This window comes from Entelurus aequoreus, linkage group LG03 (genome assembly GCF_033978785.1).
Source record: "Entelurus aequoreus isolate RoL-2023_Sb linkage group LG03, RoL_Eaeq_v1.1, whole genome shotgun sequence".
NCBI lineage: Eukaryota > Metazoa > Chordata > Actinopteri > Syngnathiformes > Syngnathidae > Entelurus > Entelurus aequoreus.
The window spans coordinates 11064377-11086832 of NC_084733.1; the positions used below are offsets into that span (position 1 = coordinate 11064377).

General features: G+C 39.5%; 1 protein-coding gene across 4 annotated transcripts in view; it reads right to left on the bottom strand.

The window, feature by feature from the left end:
• frmd6 (FERM domain containing 6) overlaps positions 1-22456 on the bottom strand; it is a 105993-nt gene that overhangs the window by 38847 nt on the left and 44690 nt on the right. For all 4 annotated transcript variants that reach the window (XM_062041180.1, XM_062041178.1, XM_062041179.1 and 1 more), the window contains exons 2-3: positions 8347-8651; positions 4689-4779 (exon numbers count right to left, since the gene is read on the bottom strand). In XM_062041180.1, the coding sequence (XP_061897164.1) occupies positions 4689-4779; positions 8347-8445 (190 nt within the window). In that variant the 5' untranslated portion in view covers positions 8446-8651. The remainder of the gene's footprint in view (positions 1-4688; positions 4780-8346; positions 8652-22456) is intronic.

Consider the following 22456-nt stretch of genomic DNA (forward strand, 5'->3'; position numbering starts at 1 on the left):
TACCGAAAAGTATCGAAATACATTTTGGTACCGGTACCAAAATATCGGTATCGGGACAACACTACATCGTTGTATTTGATATGATTTCTAATTAGTTGGACAAGTGCACAGTTCCAGTCTTAGAGGCACACACAGCTCATTAGCATTAAAGCTACAGACACACAAAACAGAATATTCCCAATAGAGTTAATGACCCCTCATCATTACAGGTTGGGATTTGTTTTGTGTTTTGGTTTCTATTTTTCTGTTTGTGCTTATATTTCTTAGACGACTTGGCATCGGGACAACACTACACTGTAGGGCTGCGAATCTTTGGGTGTCCCACGATTCGATTCAATATCGATTCTTGGGGTCATGATTCGATTCAAAAACGATATTTTCCCGATTCAAAAGGATTCTCTATTCATTCAATACATAGGATTTCAGCAGGATCTACCCCAGTCTGATGACATGCAAGCAGAGTAGTAGATTTTTGTAAAAAGCTTCTATAATTGTAAAGGACAATGTTTTATCAACTGATTGCAATAATGTAAATTTGTTTTAACTATTAAATGAACCAAAAATATGACTTATTTTATCTTTGTGAAAATATTGGACACAGTGTGTTGTCAAGCTTATGAGATGCGATGCAAGTGTAAGCCACTGTGACACTATTGTTCTTTTTTCTTTTTTTTAATAAATGTCTAATAATAATGTCAATGAGGGATTTTTAATCACTGCTATGTTGAAATTGTAACTAATATTGATACTGTTGTAGATAATATTCATTTTTGTTTCACTACTTTTGGTTTGTTCTGTGTGGTGTTTGTGTCTCCTCTCAATTGCTCTGTTTATTGCAGTTCTGAGTGTTGCTGGGTCGGGTTTGGTTTTGGAATTGGATTGCATTGTTATGGTATTTCTGTGTATTGTTTTGTGGGATTGATTAATTTAAAAAAAATTTAAAAATTAAAAAATAAAATAATAATAAATTTAAAAAATTAAAAAACTCGATTTTTAAAAAATGAGAATCGATTCTGAATCGCACAACGTGAGAATCACGATTCAAATTAAAATAGATTTTTTTCCCACACCCCTACTCAGTGTTGGGACTAACGCGTTACTGTAACACCGTTAGTTTCGGCGGTAACTAGTACTCTAACGCGTTATTTTTTTATATTCAGTAACTCAGTTACCAATACTACATGATGCGTTACTGCGTTATTTTACGTTATTTTTTATGTAGTATCGGCTAGAAACAGAAGCACTGCGGTGTCGTTCTTCTGAATCTTCCTCTGTCACACGCCGGAGAGAAGAAAAGAGCCGTGTGTGTGTGTGTGTCTGGGTGTGGGGGGGGGGGGACACATGTGATCCGCGGTTTGATATATAAAACAAAACAAAAAGGTTGTTCGCATGCACGTTCAGTCCACACACAGCGTGGTCATGGCGAGCGGAGTAACGGAGGAGCTTGAACGCCCCGCGCCATTTAATCGGTGTGTTTATAGGTGCAAACTCCGTTGTGCAAAACGAGGGTTTTAAACACATGCTGAACGTGCTTGAGCCACGTTACGACATCCCGTCGCGCACCCACTTCAGCGATGAGATTGTGCCAGATCTTTATGAGCAGGAGAAGAAAAAAGTTGTGGATGAACTATCCAGAGCATCATCTGTTGCGCTCACGACAGACTGGTGCACGTCCAGGGAAACTATGTGACGATAAGCGCTCACTTTATCACAGCAGACTGGCAGCTGAGCAGACACGCCCCCTCTACGAGAGTCACCTTGCGCAGGTGCTGACACAAGCAGTGGAGGAATGGAAGATAAAGATATCCCAGTCACAAGTGATAATGCCAAAAATCACATAAATGCAGTGAATGAGGCAGGACTGGGACCACAGATAGGTGCTTTGCACATGTAGTGAATTTGGCATCACATCTCAGTCAATAGGATGGATCAGGAAGGAGGTTTCCTAGCACAACAGCTGCTCATGTGCTGCAAGTAATGCTAAAGCTGCCTACTCATAAAGCTCATACAAGATGTCCAAACGAAGTGGAACTCCACTTATGATATGTTGGAGCAGCAGGCAGCTGTATACTCTGCATTGACCCACAACACCCTAAAGGCAAATGTCAAAGACATCATCACCCTGTCTGATGATGATGTGAGAGTGGCAGAGGAGGTCCTCCAGGTGCTTAAACCCCTCAAAAGTGTTACATCTCTACTGAGCACTGAAACTTCCCCATCTGTGTCAATGATCCTGCCACTGAAAACAAGGATTGTACAATCCATGGCTCCAAGTGTGGAAGACAGCAGCATCAGGCTTTATTTCACTATCTATGTTTCAAGGAAGATGATGTGCCTTCTTATGTTGCACTTTAAGTAGTTTTTCATTAATGGTCATTGGTCCAAGTTTAAAGAAAGGAGAATGCCTTTTTATGTTGCACTGTTTTTCATTAATTATGTTAAAATGAAAATAAAAATGCATGTCAAGTTGATCAACTGATTGTATTATTCTCCAGTGCAATAACAGTATTGTAATGAAGGCTAAAAGGGCATTAATGGGAGCTTTAAAAAAAAGAAGAAAAAAAGAAGTAACTAAATAGTTACTTTTCACAGTAACACATTACTTTTTGATGTAAGTAACTGAGTTAGTAACTGAGTTACTTTTGAAATTAAGTAACTAGTCATTGTTAACTAGTTACTGGTTTTCAGTAACTAACCCAACACTGCCCCTACTACACTGCTCTGTAGGGATGATGTTTGATAAAGATTTATCGAGTTCGAGCCTATTATCGAATCCTCTTATCGAACCGATTCCTTATCGAGTCCAGATAGGTTGTTGTATATGGAAAAAAACACACAATATTTGGTTTAACAAAAGCTCACTTTTATTATATAATAAAAAAATAAAATCTAATAAATAAATAAATATTGACTGTTACCCACCTAAAAAAATCAAATAAAATAAATAAATATTGACTGTTGTTACTCAAAGTGTATTAAGTGGGATTTTTCAGAGAAACAAATATATACAGTAACACAAAAACAACCTGTCTCTGTGATCACAATAGGTGTATAAATAATAATATAGTGTTAAATAAAATCAGTCCCTTGGGCACAAAACTGAAAATAATACAGCTCTCCAAAAAGTGCACTTCTGCTGCTATTTGACATAACTGTTTGTTATGATGCTTTGACATTTTTGCACTTTATTTCTTTATTGAAAAAAAATTCTATGAAGAGAAAAGTTGTTTGCAAATGTGGTTACAATGCTAAAAAAATGAAAAGTTAAAGCTAAAAAAAGAAATACACTTTATTGAGTTAACATTATTTCTTTATAGGGGGAAAAATGTTATGAGCTAGAGATTATAACAACTACACTACCCAGCATGCAACGGAAAAGTGTTGCATGTTGCCACGCTGTGAAAGTAAACGTCAAGAACTCAGCCAACACGCCTCGTCTGCATTATTTATAATTAGACAGACAACACATCTACAGTGTGATTTTGTTTTGTTTACAAGGAAAGAAAAACAAAAGTTAAAAAAGGGAGATGTGTTGTATATATATGTATGTGCTGCGGTTGTTTTAAGAACGTTGCGACAGCTGCCGTAAAGGAGGTGCGTTGCTAGCATGGTTGCTATGTTTCCGGTTGGTCGTAAAAGTGTTCGTCATGTGTTTTACCCTGCTAAAATCTCTCAGTAAAGTTATTCGATGGATTATAGCTTTTGTTTTGAACTTTATTACACCTTGGAGCGCTTTTTCCCGTCCATTGTTTTCCTGCTTTCGCTATCTGCGCCTAATGACTGAGCTACGTGACGTCAATTCTTGTGATGTCCCACGGAGCATTTCTGGTCGGGACGGGATTCGAATAAATAATCAACTCTTTTCTTTTACTATAGTGGTCTCGATAACAGGTACCGGTTCTCAAAAAGGGATTCGAGTCCGAGGACTCGGTTCTTTTCTTATCAAACAACCGGGAAAACCGGTTTCGAGTATCATCCCTACTGCTCTGTAATAAATGTAAAAAAAAAAAAAAGTAAGTCACATGATCTGATCGTGGTACAACTGTAAACAGTTTTCATTCACGGTCCACAAAGTAACACAAACATTTGGTGAAAAAGTTGTGTGAGTCAGCGTGAATGTGGCGTAAGCGAACAAGGGCCAGGTTAGTGACCTCAGGCGGGGGGCATGGTGGGTGTCACTGAGCGGCTGGGTGGCCTCTGTTTGCCTTGGGGATTTCACGCTGTTCAGACAAGCACTTGAAGAATGTCCCACAATCGGGGTCGTTGGCTCCGGCCCAACGGACCGAGAGTCCGGCCATTGCCCTCATCTGGAGGGCAGCTGTCTGAAAACAAGGCTTTCGCAACACTCTCAGCTCCGCAGTCGCCCGCCAACGCCGCGTGTCGTCTGCTCCCACACACAGACAGTGAGTCACATGACCCTCGCACGGCCTCGTCACCGTAAACTGCTTGCTCGCCACACAATGGAGCCAGTCAGGACGAGGAGGACCGTGTTCCTGCAGACCTCCATGACAGCTAGGTGAGACATGCTACATTTAGGGCACCATTCCTGCTTCCTCGCCAAGTTTGGGCTACGTTTTTATGTGTCTGTGGCAGGAATTTACTGGGAGGGCACGATGGACGCCCACCCGAGGTGTAACAAGTGGGAGAACTGCTCATAATAACACCTGGAATCATTTTTTGTTTCTTACTTTGAATAACACTGAGTCCAAACAGGTGACAGTCCTTCAGCCTCAGGAGATCACAGACCTGGACCAACAGTTCCTGGCACAGAGTCTTCACCTGAGGGGGGAGGAGATGATCATGCACACACAGCCATGAATACTGCTCTTTGTTTTTGTAAACTAACTACTAACTACTCCCCAACTGCTACACAATAAAGTGAAAATGTGTCGATACATGCACCCCTACTGAGTCGCCTCTGCTGTTATCATTTTCCCACGCCATAAGTCAAATTAACTTGGGATTGCTCAAACAGATGAATGCGCCCTACAAAACACCAACTGAGTCTAGGACAGGGGTCGCCAAACTACGGCCTGGCCAGCGTCCAAAATCCGGCCCACGGGAATTCACAGGTTTAAAAAATAATAATAATAATAATTTTTTATATATTTTTTTAATTTTTATTTTTTTAAATCTGTCCTTTCTAATCCATTTTCTACCGCTTGTTACTCTCGGTGTCTCCTAGCCGCTCAGGCAAATCATATAGTCTAAAAATGTACAATTTTCACATCGATACATCGATAACGTGATATATTTACGCAATTCATTTTTCTGCACTAATTTTCTTTACACATACACTACCGTTCAAAAGTTTGGGGTCACATTGAAATGTCCTTATTATTGAAGGAAAAGCACTGAAGATAATTTAAACTAGTCTTAACTTTAAAGAAATACACTCTATACATTGCTAATGTGGTAAATGACTATTCTAGCTGCAAATGTCTGGTTTTTGGTGCAATATCTACATAGGTGTATAGAGGCCCATTTCCAGCAACTATCACTCCAGTGTTCTAATGGTACAATGTGTTTGCTCATTGGCTCAGAAGGCTAATTGATGATTAGAAAACCCTTGTGCAATCATGTTCACACATCTGAAAACAGTTTAGCTCGTTACAGAAGCTACAAAACTGACCTTCCTTTGAGCAGATTGAGTTTCTGGAGCATCACATTTGTGGGGTCAATTAAACGCTCAAAATGGCCAGAAAAAGAGAACTTTCATCTGAAACTCGACAGTCTATTCTTGTTCTTAGAAATGAAGGCTATTCCACAAAATTGTTTGGGTGACCCCAAACTTTTGAACGGTAGTGTAATTTTTATACACTTAATTTTCTCACACTGATTTATTTTACAATTCATTTTTCGACATCAAATTTTTTCATACACTTAATTTTTCTATACTGAACTTTTGTACACTGGATTTTTAGCACCAAATTTGGATTCATGTATTTTAACAAACTATTTTTTTAAACACAAACATTTTTATTAGGGATGTCCGATAATATCGGACTGCCGATATTATCGGCCGATAAATGCTTGAAAATGTAATATCGGAAATTATCGGTTTCAAAATTATCGGTATCGGTTTCAAAAAGCAAAATGTATGACTTTTTAAAACGCCGCTGTGTACACGGACGTAGGGAGAAGTACAGAGTAAGGATGTCCGATAATGGCTTTTTGCCGATATCCGATATGCCGATATTGTCCAACTCTTTAATTACCGATATCAACCGATATCAACCGATACCGACATCAACCGATATATACAGTCGTGGAATTAACACATTATTATGCCTAATCTGGACAACCAGGTATGGTGAAGATAAGGTACTTTTTAAAAAAATGAATCAAATAAAATAAGATAAATAAATTAAAAACATTTTCTTGAATAAAAAAGAAAGTAAAACAATATAAAAACAGTTACATAGAAACTAGTAATTAATGAAAATTTGTAAAAATGAACTGTTAAAGGTTAGTACTATTAGTGGACCAGCAGCACGCACAATCATGTGTGCTTACGGACTGTATCCCTTGCAGACTGTATTGATATATATTGATATATAATGTAGGAACCAGAATATTAATAACAGAAAGAAACAACCCTTTTGTGTGAATGAGTGTGAATGGGGGAGAGAGGTTTTTTGGGTTGGTGCACTAATTGTAAGTGTATCTTGTGTTTTTTATGTTGATTTAATTAAAAAAAAAAAAAAAGATACTGATAATAAAAAAAACGATACCGATAATTTCCGATATTACATTTTAACGCATTTATCGGCCGATAATATCGGCAGACCGATATTATCGGACATCTCTAGTACAGAGCGCCAATAAACCTTAAAGGCACTTCCTTTGCGTGCCGGCCCAGTCACATAATATCTACGGCTTTTCACACACACACAAGAGAATGCAAGGCATACTTGGTCAACAGCCATACAGGTCACACTGAGGGTGGCCGTATAAACAACTTTAACACTGTTACAAATATGCGCCACACTGTGAACCCACACCAAACAAGAACGACAAAAGACATTTCGGGAGAACATCCGCACCGTAACACAACATAAACACAACAGAACAATTACCCAGAACCCCTTGCAGCACTAACTCTTCCGCATACTTGCCAACCCTCCCGTTTTTAGCGGGAGAATCCCGGTATTCAGGGCCTCTCCCGACAACCTCCCGGCAGAGATTTTCTCCCGACAAACTCCCGGTATTCAGCCGGAGCTGGAGGCCACGCCCCCTCCAGCTCAATGCGGACCTGAGTGGGGACAGCCGTTCTCACGTCCGCTTTCCCACAATATAAACAGCTTGCCTGCCCAATGACGTCATAACATCTACGGCTTTTAGAGAGTAGAGTGCAGAACAAGGAGAGAGAGTTCTTGGTTTCTTATGTGGGTTTGTTGTTAGGCAGTTTCATTAACGTCCTCCCAGCGCGGTAACAACACACAACAACAGCAGTCACGTTTAGTCTACCGTAAAGCAGTTCGTCTGCAGTAAACAGCAATGTTGTGACACTCTTAAACAGGACAATACTGCCATCTACTGGATAGCCTGCAGAACACTGAAATTCAAATATTTTATTTATATGTATAATAAAATTTAAAAAATAAAATAAAAAAAATATAAAAATATATATATAGCTAGAATTCACTGAAAGTCAAGTATTTCATACATATATATATATGTGTATGAAATACTTGATTTGGTGTATTCTAGCTGTAAATATACTCTCCTCTTAACCACGCCCTTAGCCACGCCCCCGCCCCAAACACGCCCCCCCCCCTCCACCTCCCGATATCGGAGGTCTCAAGGTTGGCAAGTATGCTCTTCCGGGACGCTACAATATACACCCCCCGCTACCCCACCCCCCTCAACCTCCTCATGCTTTCATGCATGTCCCAAATTCCGAGCTGCTGTTTTGAGGCGTGTTAAAAAAAATAATGCACTTTGTGACTTCAATAATAAATATGGCAGTGCCATGTTGGCATTCTTTTTCCATAACTTGAGTTGATTTATTTTGGAAAACCTTGTTACATTGTTTAATGCATCCAGCGGGGCATCACAACAAAATTAGGCACAATAATGTGTTAATTCCACGACTGTTTATATCGGTATCGGTTGATATCGGAATCGGTAATTAAGAGTTGGACAATATCGGAATATCGGATATCGGCAAAAAAGCCATTATCGGACATCTCTAAATTTTATTTAGTAAAATTGTTAGCTTAATTTGATGTAAAAAATTCAGTTCACCAAATACAAACGGCAAAAATTCAGTTACATAAATTCACTGTCCAAAAAAACTTTTGCAATAAAGACACAAACGACCCTGGATATCGGTGTACTCACATTGACTATAACATTGAGCGTGTCGTCGTTGGGCAGAAAGACACAAACGCATCGGCGGTCTTGCATGGTTTTGTTGTTGTGGAAGTTCAGTTTGTTCATCTTCTTGTAAACTGGCGACAGTACAGGCCCCTCCGCCTGCTGAAGGAGGGGGGTTGGGCTCAAGGCCCTCCGACGGCCGCCGAGGCGTCGGCAATAGCCGTGCTTCAGCTGCGACCCGGCGGTACGGAAGGGGCGGCTCTGACAGGCTCAGCAGGCCGGGCAGCAGTCACGAGGAGGAGCATGAGGATCCCCGCTGCACTTTGCCACTGTGGAGACAAAACAAAGACAGCATTAGATTTTAAAAGTGTGTGGAACTGTACAAATTAGGGTTGTACGGTATTAGTATAGTACCGCGATGCTAATGAATCATATTCGGTACTACACCACCTCTAAAAAGTACCGGTCCACCACCCCTCCGGCGTCGTCACGTCATGACATTGCTGGTTTTACGAGCAGAGGAGCATGTTCAGCAGCGCACAATCACGGAGTACTTACAAGCAGACACGGTGTGTAGACAGAAAAGGGAGAACGGACGCATTTTGGCTTAAAAACTAAAGGTAAAGGTGAAGTTATAACACTGAAATGCCCTCAGGAAGAGGTGCTTTAAGACATGGCTAAGGTCCATCCACAGTCCCTAATCCTCGCCTCAATGGCGACAAATAAAGTACGTTTCTTACAAGTATCATCCCTGCAGGACGAGGAATAGCTAAACATGCTTCACTACACACCGTAGATACAATAGCTCACCAGCCCTGGGTGGATCTACACCTGACATCCACTGTAATGATACCAAGTACAAGAGCGTATCTAGTCGATACTACTATGATTACACTTATTATTTTAATTCATACTATATTCATAAACTCAGGATATACATCCCTGGACACATGAGAACTTAAATTATGACCACTTGGTGTCAGAGCGATACCTAAATTTGTGGTATCATCCAAAACTAAAGTATTAAACAACAGGAGAATAAGTGATTATTACATTTGAACAGAAGTGTAGATAGAACATGTTGAAACGGAAACTAAGCAGATATTAAATGAACAAGTGGATTAATAATCAATTTTTACAGCTTGTCCTTTATAAGTTTGACAAAATAATACAATGATAAATGACACAATATGTTACTGCATATGTCAGCAGACTAATTAGGAGCCTTTGTTTGTTTACTTACTACTAAAAGACAAGTTGTCTAGTATGTTCACTATTTTATTTAAGGACAAAATTGTTCTTCGATTGCAATAATAAACATATGTTTAACGTACCCTAAGATTTTTTGTTCAAATAAAGCCAATAATGACATTTTTTGTGGTTCCCTTTACAGTGTTTCCCATAAACTGCCAAGATACCTGTGGCGGTGGGGGCGTGGTCACCATGACATCATCAAGTGATTTGCATAATTTACTACAATGATATGATTTTCTCTAAAAAGGCTCAAAAAATGTATACTTACTAATTAATAATAACAGTTTTCTTTTAAACGTCCATCCATCCATCCATCCATTTTACAATATAATTACAACACTTTATGTACATATTTATATACAGATTTGAACAATAACTTATTCACTGAAATATATTTATTAATTGTGGTTCTTACAAAAAATATATCTTATAAAATACAAAAGCTAAAATGTCTCTTAAAGCTCTGCCCCTTTAATTAGTGCATACTAAATAATTTAACTTTAGCCTACTACTACAACCATATTATTTACCAGCAACATAAAGTGAAACAGAGGCAGAGGTGTCCTGCCACAGTCAGTAACAAATAAACAGAAAACAGTAGTGGTCAAATACAAATAAGGCAACAAGAGAAGTATCCTACACTTCTCTTTTGTAAAGTAAATCTAAACAGCCTATATGGGCATCTACATCAACTATATGATTTGCCTGAGAACCTGGACAGGACCAAAAATAAAATAAAATAAAAATTAAATTAAAAAAAAAAAAAAAAAATCTATTTGTGGCGGACGTAATTCTTTCGTGGCGGGCCGCCACAAATAAATGAATGTGTGGGAAACACTGCCTTATTTAGAAAAGTATCGAAAAGTATCAAAATACATTTTGGTACCAAAATATCGGTATCGAGACAACCGTAGTCCAAACCAGTGACAAACTAAGAGTTCCTCATCCCTATTTTTGGCACCTATTCCTATTTGGATTGTGTTGGTTTAGCTTCCATTGTGGTTTCCGTCTTTGCTACGTTGTTGACATCCATGCTCCTGCCGGCTTTCGCCATAGTGTTCTTTCAAATGATGTAAAAATGCTTCTGCAAGCGTAAAAGTGTTGCGACATTTTCATATCGTACTACAATATATATCATTATATTGCACAGCACTAAGGAGGGCTAGATTTTAGTCTGCTTCTTTTAACTTCTCTCCTTTAGCTGCATTTTCCGAATGACAAAGACAAAACTTTTACAAATTAATAGAGACGTAACGATAAACGGTATAATAATGTCACGGACCGGTGACACTGCTCATTTACTGCAAGCTAGCGCTATCATAAATGCTAACATGAAAACAGGAGACATTAACGTCTTGTTCCATTAAAAGACATTACTCAATCTAAACTTTTTTAAACACATTACTGTCTGAACAACTAAGATATTCAATTGTGCACATTGAACCTATAGGCTGTGCTCTCTTAGACCGAGAAATCGATTTGATACTCAAAGCAAAAGGACAACAAGAAGTACATTTATGTGACGTCACATAAATTGGACGCGACACACCCAACACGTTTACAAATTAAAACGACAGAAGATAAACATAGATAAAAACTAAAAAAAAAACAATTTGGATCTTCAGTAGCCAGAACAATAGTATATTGTGTGTAGGGTTGCAAAATTCCGGGAATATTCAACGTTGGAAACTTTCCATGGGAATTAACGGGAATACATGGGAATTAACGTGAATTAACGGGAATTAATGGGAATAAACATTGATCGCAACATGCTAGATCTTGCAGCATGACTATTAGCTAATACAACCTGATTTAATGCAAATTGAGTAGCATTTCAACCCTGCACTGTGCATTCCTCCATCACATGCACAGATAATTCCCAGCATGCTACACGCTACAGCAGGGCTATTGAGGCCACACTAGTATTTGAGCCCAAGGACTTCATCCAGTCAGGTAAGTTTTGATGATATTACCGGGGTAAATATATTTGATCTATGGTATTTAAGTTTAATAGAGGTGTAATTGCTTGTTACTGTATGACTGTAGACTACTCCAGCAGACTTCCACTTAAGCTAGCTAGCTGTTCCTGTACTTGTTAAATGATTTTGGGGCCAATATCTCTAGCTAGCTAGGTTTATGCACCACCACAGCCTCATAATAAACCGAAAATATTTATCCGTTAGCCGTGATGCTAATTTTCTCTATGTTAAATCCCATTCAATTATGCTAACAACGTTAGCGATCCGAATTTACCCTTTTTGTGATCCGTAAAGTTCAACTAGCAAATACTAAATCAAAAGGTATAGTTTCCTCTGCCTTCTGTTCTGCTAGCCATTCTGTTGTCATACAAGAATGTAGGTTATAGTTTGAATCATTGGTACTTTAACTTTAGAACTTTAGATTTAGCATGCTGATTGAGTGTTCATTTATTCATCTAGCCTATTTCTATTCATTTGTCCATCAGTAAAATATTTTTAAAGACTACTCCAGTTGTTTAGCTGACTATTTATATCTGTGTGTGGCATTGCATTAGTTTTTTTTACAAGAATAAATAAATACAAACAGAATAATGCCACATATGATGTGTGGAGACATTTCACCCCAACCAATGTAGGCAGAAAGGCTGTGTACATTTGCCAATACTGTGCAAAGAGCTATGTCAAAAATGCCACAAAGATGCAACAGCATATAGACAAGTGCCCAATAATATATCATTACTGTAATTCCCCATTAATTCCCAGATATTCCCATTAATTCCCAACTTTGAATAATCAAAAAATGGTCAATAATTCCAAACTTCCCGAGCTAAACTTCCCGTGGTAAATTTCCGGAAAGTTTCAGGAAATTTACCGGAAACTTTCCACCCCTTCGCAACCCTAATTGTGTGGCTACTTGATTTTTTTTTTTTTTAATAAAACGTAGTTATAAGTGTGTATGAATACTCTTTGAGCACATTCAACAGTAACCGTGATAACAATGATACTCATGTTAATTTTGGTGACAATAACCGCGATACAAAATGTTCATGTTGTGACATCCCTACAAATGAAATAAACATGTTTGCAAGCTCGATTCAACAATATTTTCTTCTTCTTTCATATCAAACAGCTAAGTAGTGTTGCCAAGCTGCTGCAGCCAGCTCAAAGTGTTGGGGTTTGGTTTTGGGAGGAACAATGGGGCACTTGTTGATAATCCGATGTGGTGGGCGGTCTGTTCCACGGCACCGAGATGGGCAAGCTGCAGAAAGGCGCAGGCGGCAAGCCGGAACTCCGGTAAGAACACAGCGCATCGTTGCGAGGGAGGTCGGCACCCGGGGGTAAACATGTGTTTGGGTTGATTAAGAATTGGGCCAGTCAGGGAGTCATGCTTGGAATATACTGAAGAGATTGTTGCTCGACAAACTCATCATCTTTTTTTATATATACCGTATTTTCCGGACCATAGGGCGCACCGCCGATGAGCGGGTCTAGTCAGGTCTTTTTTCATACAAAAGGGGCACCGGATTATAGGGCACATTAAAGGGGTCATTGTCAGGCTTATCCCTGACAGTTTGGTTATGTTTTAGTTTTTCCTCTGTGTTTCTTTTATTTCCTGTCAGCGCTCTTATTTTGGTTCAGTTTCCTGCTTGTCTCCCTGAGCGTTGTTCCCCCTCAGCTGCGGCTGATTGGCACCTGGCCACACCTGGTGTCAATCAGCCGGCTGCTATTTAGACCTGCCTTGCCCTCCAGTCAGGGCTGGAGTATTGTCGTTGTAGCTGTAAGCTGTGTCCTGTTAGCTGTTTCCAGTTTTCCTGTTTGCTGATTCCTGTTCCCTGTTTCCAGTTTGCCTGTTCCTGGTTCCTGGTTTGTGTTTTGCTTTAATTTTGGACATTAAATAATGTGTTCCTGCACCAAGTCTGCCATCTCTGCATCTTGGGGTTCATCACCAACACTTTGTGACAGTCATATTATTTTATTTTTATTCTAAATGTAAAACACTTCCTTGTGGTCTACATAACATGGAATGGTGGTTCTTTGGTCAAAATGTTGCATAGATTATGTTTTACAGATCATCTTCAAGCCGCTTTCTGACAGTCGCTTCCGGATGCGCCGTTTTGTGGGCGGCCTTATTTACGTGGCTCACCTTCCACAGCGTCTCTTCTCCGTCATCTTCGTTGTAGCGGTGTAGCGTGCAAGGACGGGAGTGGAAGAAATGTCAAAATATGGAGCTAACTGTTTTAATGACATTCAGACTTTACTTCAAACAATAACATCATCCGTGGCTCACTAGTACAACAACAACGCCGGAAATGTGTCCCGTGAAAAACCGTCCGACCGGAAATCTCTAATAACTAAAGTTCTGTGGGTAAATAATATGTAAGCTCACTACACTGGTAGTTTTCAGCGCTTCCATAGCGAGATATAAGATAGAACTCTACGCTACTTTATAGTAGAAATGGCAACAGCAGAGGATGAATGTCCCATAACGAGAAGATAGAGAAACAAAAGAAGCTTATCGACTACGGTATTGGCACGGACTACAGTGGTGGATGTGCGCAAATTTTTAGGACTTATGCAGATTTCAAATACACATCAGCAGGTAACAGAAGGTAAGAAAAGTTGGTTTTAAATAATATTGTGAAACAAAACGCCAGAAAATATGTCTGCTAATGGGTGCCATTATGCGGTCCTTATACACACACATACTGTCAAAGCGCTTTGAGTACCTTGAAGGTAGAAAAGCGCTATACAAGTACAACCCATTTATCATTTATTTATTTACCATAGTAATACAGGGTTTCCCGAAGCGCTTTGTTGCTAAGGCGGCCGCCTTAGCAACAAAGAGCCACCGCCTAAACTAAGGCCTTAATAAGATCTCCAGCCACACGTGCACATTTAAAAAACTATCTCTGTCCCCAAGCAAACGCATACACTGAGTGTCATACGCATGCTAAAATACTGGGGGCGCTGTAGCCTAGGACTTAAGACCATTTTAGCCAATCAGAAACATCATTTCCGGAGGCGGCATATAGCAAAAATAGCGGGTCACGGCAAGAAAGAATTAAATATGTGGACTGACAGAGAAGTAGAGCTACTTTTAAGCATTATTTAGGAGTTTAAAGTTAACAAAACTCAACAAAGTGTTGACTGGGAAACTTGCCAGTCCAAGTATGGTGACATTCTTACCCTATTTTGGAACGGTACGGACTTGGAGGGACATCTGAAGAATTCCCTCACCGGAAAGAGGACATCAACTAGGGCTGCAACTAACGATTAATTTGATCATCGATTAATCTGTCGATTATTACTTCGATTAATCGATTAATAATCGGATAAAAGAGACAAACTACATTTCTATCCTTTCCAGTATTTTATTGGGGAAAAAAACAGCATACTGGCACCATACTTATTTTGATTATTGTTTCTCAGCTGTTTGTACATGTTGCAGTTTATAAATAAAGGTTTATTAAAAAAATACAAATAAATAATAAATAAAATTGCCTCAATTCATTATCCTCTTCTTAATTTTCCTATTTGCTATTTTGTCATCATTCTGTCTCCTCTGTGGCTGTCATGTGTCTAAGTAAACAAAGTAAAACATTTAGAACGTCTTCTCACATCATTGCAAACACTATGTTAGGAAATATGAACACACTAACAAAAAGATTATGCATCATCACTGAACAAATCAAAAGTTACATCATCATACTAGCTAAACTCGCTCTGACGTAGCATGACAAGTCGCTCGTAGCAGTTAGCTCGTCAAGATTAAAGTATGATTAAACCTACCAGAAGCACATTTCTGTTTTAGTTGTCCACGCCAAGACTCCAAGAGGCAAACTATCGCTGGTGTGACTGCAAACATTTGAGGGAAGCTCTACAATGAGGCTAGTTTCAGTGGATGAATAATCTTCATGACTCCCACTCAACATTCTCTTGATATTTCACACTTTTGTCATCAAGTGTGACGCGCAGAAGTAATTCCACCTCGTCGTCTGTCCAAACAAAAGAGTAATTTTCTTTGCGCGCATCTGCAATCATCACTTTTTGTTGTTTTTTTTATGTGTAACCAGAAAACAGAACTTCATGTTTCTTCTTCTATAGGTTTGCTTACAGCACCACTTAAGGTGAGGCACGGTATTACATCATTGTCTGGAAACTTGTCTGCCTGTATGTGACTCACTATTGATAGGATACTGTAAGGACGGATTGTGGGGACACAATCGTTGCTTTAGGGCAGGGGTGTCGAACTTGTTTTCATCGAGGGCCACATCGCAGTCATGGCTGCCCTCAGAGGGCCGCTTGTAACAGTGAATTTAAGAATATAGAAGTATAATTGCCTCATTATAATATTGCCCATGCACTTGAATTGGATTTTTGTACGTACAAATTGATGGATAACTTAGTTTGAAATCGTAAGTCAATGTGACAAGCAGATATTTAAGTATGTATTGTTGTTTTTACAAACTATCATATGAATAATTAGGAGTAGGGCTGCAACCAACGATTAATTTGATAATCGATTAATCTGTCGATTATTACTTCGATTAATCGATTAATAATCGGATAAAAGAGACCAAGTAAATTTGTATCCTTTCCAGTATTTTCTTGAAAAAAAAACTGCATACTGGCACCATACTTATTTTGATTATTGTTTCTCAGCTGTTTGTAAATGTTGCAGTTTATAAATAAAGGTTTATTTAAAAAATATATATATAAAAAAAAAAAAAAAAAAAAAAACCTCTGCGCATGCGCATAGCATGATTTAGGGCTATATAAATAAACATTGATTGATTGATTGATTGATAGATCCAACGAATCGATGACTAAATTAATCGGGAACTATTTTAATAATCGATTTTAATCGATTTAATCGATTAGTTGTTGCAGCCCTAGCTGCAACTAACGATTAATTTGATAATCGATTAATCTGTCGATTATTACTTCGATTAATCGATTAATAATCGGATAAAAGAGACAAAGTAAATTTCTATCCTTTCCAGTATTTTCTTGAAAAAAAACCAGCATACTGGCACCATACTTATTTTGATTATCGTTTCTCAGCTGTTTGTAAATGTTGCCGTTTATAAATAAAGGTTTATTTTAAAAATATATATTAAAAAAATAAATAAATAAAAAACCTCTGCGCATGCGCATAGCATGATTTAGGGCTATATAAATAAACATTGATTGATTGATTGATTGATTGATTGATTGATAGATCCAACGAATCGATGACTAAATTAATCGGGAACTATATTAATAATCGATTTTAATCGATTTAATCGATTAGTTGTTGCAGCCCTAGCTGCAACTAACGATTAATTTGATAATCGATTAATCTGTCGATTATTACTTCGATTAATAATCGGATAAAAGAGACAAAGTAAATTTCTATCCTTTCCAGTATTTTCTTGAAAAAAAACAGCATACTGGCACCATACTTATTTTGATTATTGTTTCTCAGCTGTTTGTAAATGTTGCAGTTTATAAATAAAGATTTATTTAAAAAAATAATAATAAAAAAAATTTAATAAAAAAAAAAAACCTCTGTGCATGCGCATAGCATAGATCCAACAAATCGATGACTTAATTAATCGGCAACTATTTTTATAACCGATTTTAATCCATTTAATCGATTAGTTGTTGCAGCCCTAATTAGGAGTGCTAAAAAATTATTTTTTTATCACATTCGAATCCTGATTTTTTTTGTAATTTTCTAAAATCTAATTTTTTTATTTTTTTTTGACGAATTAATAAAAATAAAAATCAAAATTTAGGCCAGTAAGCTGTTTTGTTAAGGTGTTGTTATTATTATGCCAAATCAGTTTGAATCGAGAATCGTGATGAATTGAGTATCGATTATGAATCAAATCCTCACCCCAAGAATCGTAATCAAATGGCGTGGTGCCCAAAGATTCACACCAATAACAATTGAATATTGAAATGTATTCATTTTTTTTCTGTCAAAATGTAAACAATGAAAACATTTAGTAAGAAAGACGAAGTAGCCACATTATTCCCAGGCTTTTCGATTTTGATTTAGTGTGGCTGAAACGGGGCTTAGGCTAAATAATTATTCGTTTAAGGGGTTAAACGCCTTAGTGTAGACATGGCCTAAATGACGTGTCAGGCCGGATCTGGCTCCCGGGCCTTGGGTTTGACAGGTGTGCTGTCGGGACATGCCATTATTTAAGGCCTTTGAGTAAATGTGAAAGGCCAATCCACACACACACTGACGGTGTGTGCTAACCTTCAGAGGGTGTGAACATTCTCAGAGAGGACAAAAGAATGTTAAAGAACAATCAGAGCACATCAGCATGTCTTCCTGTTAGCAGCCATTCATTCACCTTGCAGTCTCCTTGTCATTAAAAGCAGATAGCACTGTTGGGCGGGATCACATTACAGGGAAAGAAGCAATTAGCCTTCAATAAGAAGTCAGTCAGCTGTGAATTCCAAGCCGACATACCTATCTTCAATTTGCACCAGATTCCAGCGACTAACTGCGCTCCTCTCTGCAGTGTCATCATGCCAACAAAGCAACATGCAAACATGATCACCTGGGTGCAGGTAATTGCTAATACTTAAATCAAGACATAAAGAAGTTTCCGGACTGAGCAGCCACTTCAGCGCTTTAAAAGTGTGCTTTGTCGCCGCGGAGACGGCCCACAGTGACCGTGAATGCGCGCACACGTCAGCACTCTTTAAAGCCGTGCACTGGATTGCACCAGGTAGCAGGCGAGCGGAGTCTGCTGACAAGCCGCGACCGGGTCAGAACCGCACGTGCCGTCGCATGCTGCTGACCTTGGTCTCAATGCATTCTCGTTGAGAAAAACCCGACACATGTACAAACCCCGTTTCCATATGAGTTGGGAAATTGTGTTAGATGTAAATATAAACGGAATACAATGACTTGCAAATCATTTTCAACCCATATTCAGTTGAATATGCTACAAAGACAACATATTTGATTAACTTTTTTTTTTTTTTTTTGCAAATAATCATTAACTTTAGAATTTGATGCCAGCAACACGTGACAAAGAAGTTGGGAAAGGTGGCAATAAATACTGATAAAGTTGAGGAATGCTCATCAAACACTTATTTGGAAGATCCCACAGGTGAACAGGCAAATTGGGAACAGGTGGGTGCCATGATTGGGTATAAAAGTAGATTCCATGAAATGCTCAGTCATTCACAAACAAGGATGGGGCGAGGGTCACCACTTTGTCAACAAATGCGTGAGCAAATTGTTGAACAGTTTAAGAAAAACCTTTCTCTACCAGCTATTGCAAGGAATTTAGGGATTTCACCATCTACGCTCTGTAATATCATCAAAGGGTTCAGAGAATCTGGAGAAATCACTGCACGTAAGCAGCCAAGCCTGTGACCTTCGATCCCTCAGGCTGTACTGCATCAACAAGCAACATCAGTGTGTAAAGGATATCACCAAATGGGCTCTGGAACACTTCAGAAACCCACTGTCAGTAACTACAGTTGGTCGCTACATCTGTAAGTGCAAGTTAAAACTCTCCTTTGCAAGGGGAAAACCGTTTATCAGCAACACCCAGAAACGCAGTCGGCTTCGCTGGGCCTGAGCTCATCTAAGATGGACTGATACAAAGTGGAAAAGTGTTCTGTGGTCTGAGAAGTCCACATTTCAAATTGTTTTTGGAAACTGTGGACGTTGTGTCCTCCGGACCAAAGAGGAAAAGAACCATCCGGATTGTTATAGGCGCAAAGTTGAAAAGCCAGCATGTGTGATGGTATGGGGGTGTATTAGTGCCCAAGACATGGGTAACTTACACGTCTGTGAAGGCGCCATTAATGCTGAAAGGTACATACAGGTTTTGGAGCAACATATGTTGCCATCCAAGCAACGTTACCATGGACGCCCCTGCTTATTTCAGCAAGACAATGCCAAGCCACGTGTTACATCAACGTGGCTTCATAGTAAAAGAGTGCGGGTACGAGACTGGCCTGCCTGGAGTCCAGACCTGTCTCCCATTGAAAATGTGTGGCGCATTATGAAGCCTAAAATACCACAACGAAGACCCCCGGACTGTTGAACAACTTAAGCTGTACATCGAGCAAGAATGGGAAAGAATTCCACCTGAGAAGTGTAAAAAATGTGTCTCCTCAGTTCCCAAACGTTTACTGAGTGTTGTTAAAAGGAAAGGCCAAGTAACACAGTGGTGAACATGCCCTTTCCCAACTACTTTGGCACGTGTTGCAGCCATGAAATTCTAAGTTAATTATTATTTGCAAAAAAAAAAAGAAAAAAAAAAAGAGTTAGAAAATCAAATATCTTGTCTTTGTAGTGCATTCAATTGAATATGGGTTGAAAATGATTTGCAAATCATTGTATTCCGTTTATATTTACATCTAACACAATTTCCCAACTCATATGAAAACGGGGTTTGTATATACGTCCAATGGAGTCGTTATATAAGACCATATGTTAAGACTACTATAGAGCGGCTGCATTGCATCACGGCATGAGGCTAATGAGAAGTCATCGTAATCAACAAAGGCTTCAAGGCTAGACATCTGTCATCTTATTGAGCACGATAAGAATAAGATACAGAATGTACAGTACAGTCCATGTGAAAGTTTCCTCAAGAAAAAGTGCTCATATGTAAAAGTACACTAGTACCTCAACTTTAATTGGTTTTGCGACTCAACTCAAAACACTTGTGTCTCAAATAATTGTCTTCCATTTAAATGTATTAGAAATCAATTTATTAAATTATTATCAAATGTATTAGAAAGCAATTTATATATCGAAATACATTTTGGCACCGGTTGTCACGTCCAGGGCGCATTCCAATGCGCCCTCATCTTTGCATCCACAGGCGCTCTCTCTCCGCTGCGGGCATGCCTCCTCGCGCCTGCAGACAATCTGCAACCCGCACACCTGCACGTGATGAGCGAGCTGCCTTCCTAAGCCGGCACAACCTGCCATGCCGTGCCGGAATATAACCTTCTGTTGGCGTACCGTAAGCTCGTCTCCAGCTTCCCACTTGCCTTCTGTCCTGATCTCTGTGTTTATCCCTGCGTTGATTGTCGTGTCCTCCCTCACCCCGCAGTTCCCTGTATGCACCCCGAGTCAAGATGTGCGTCTTGTGCTCCTGGATCTTCCCTGCCTCCCTTGTGCTTCCTGGTTCTCGACTCCTCGCTAGCCCCCGGACTACGACGACTCGCTCCTGCCTCTCGACCCCGCTTCCGTCCCTGGATCATCTGCCTGCCCCACGGACTTCCGTGTTCCTTCGCTCTCGACAACACTTGGTAACACACACCTTAGCTAACTACACACATAGCCTCACACACATACACTCTTGTGTTTTGACACTCTCCATTTCCTTAGTGTAGTTTATTAGTTAGTATTGTTTATTATTATTATTATATATTGACTATATATATATATAATAAATTATTGAGCATTACTGCCCCCTGGTGTCTGAGCCGTCATCTTCCCTTAGTCAAACGTAATTGGTATCGGGACAACACTATCACAAGCAAACAGCGTTAATGGTACAACATACACTATATATACCAAGTATTTGGCCACCTGCCTTGACTCACATATATTCACACATTTCTAACCCATAGGGTTCAATGTCGGTCCACCTTTTGCAGCTATTACAGCTTCAACTCTTCTAGGACGGCTGTCCACAAGGTTGCTGTCACGACGAGGGGGTTTTCGCAGCTTACTGCGAGGATTGTTCTCCCGGGATGCAATCGGACTTTTCCGGACAAAGGTAGCAGGTAGGGACATATTTATTATTAATCTAACTACACAGGACAAAAGACAGGAACTAAAACAAAAGGAAAGCGTGCCGATTGCACGAGAGGCTAAGGAACATAAAACTTAACGCAGGAAACATACGCTAACACTTAGACTGAACTACGGACATAGAAAACAACTAACCAAACTTTGGCATAGAACGAACAAGACAATGTCGCCAGCCGACTAACTGGCCAAGACAGGCTTAAATAATAGTCTCTTAATTATAGCAAGTGCGTGTCCCGAACACATGAGGCAGGTGAAACTAATAAGTCGCCATGGTAACTAAACAAACAAGGGAGCGCAAACAGGAACTAAAAGAGTCCAAAAACAAACAGAAAATAACAAAAACATAATCCAGACCACAGGTCATGACAGTTGCAGAGTGTGTTTATAGGAATTTTCCACCATTCTTCCAAAAGCGCATTGGTGAGGTCACACACACGAGAAGGCCTGGCTCTTAGCCTCCGTTCTAATTCATCCCCTAACGTGTTCAGGTTCAGGTCAAGACTCTGTGCAGGCCAGTCAATTTCATCCTCACTTTTTGGACCTTGCTTTGTGCACTGGTGCACAGTCATGTTGGAAGAGGAAGGGGCCCCGCTACAAACTGTTCCCACAAGGTTGGGAGCGTGGAATTGTCCAAAATGTTTTGGTATCCTGGAGAATTCAAAGTGTATTTCACTGGAACTAAGGGGCCAAGCCCGACTCCTGAAAAACAACCCCACACCATAATTCCTTCTCCCCCAAATTTCACACTCGGCACAATGCAGTCCGAAATGTACAGTTGTCCTGGCAACCTCCAAACCCAGACTCGTCCATCAAATTGCCAGATGGAAAAGCGTGATTCATCACTCCAGAGAACGTGTCTCCATTGCTCTAGACTAGAGCAGTGGTTCTTAACCTGGGTTCGATCGAACCCTAGGGGTTCAAAACACACCTGACTCATCGTGTAAATACTAACTTCTCCCTATCGGCGTATTACGGATACGGCAACAGCTGACTGATTTGCAGGTGTGTAATTTGTTGTGAGTTTATGCACTGTGTTGGTTTTGTTGTTTGAACAAGGTGATGTTCATGCACGGTTCATTTTGTGCACCAGTAAAAAAAACATGGTAAC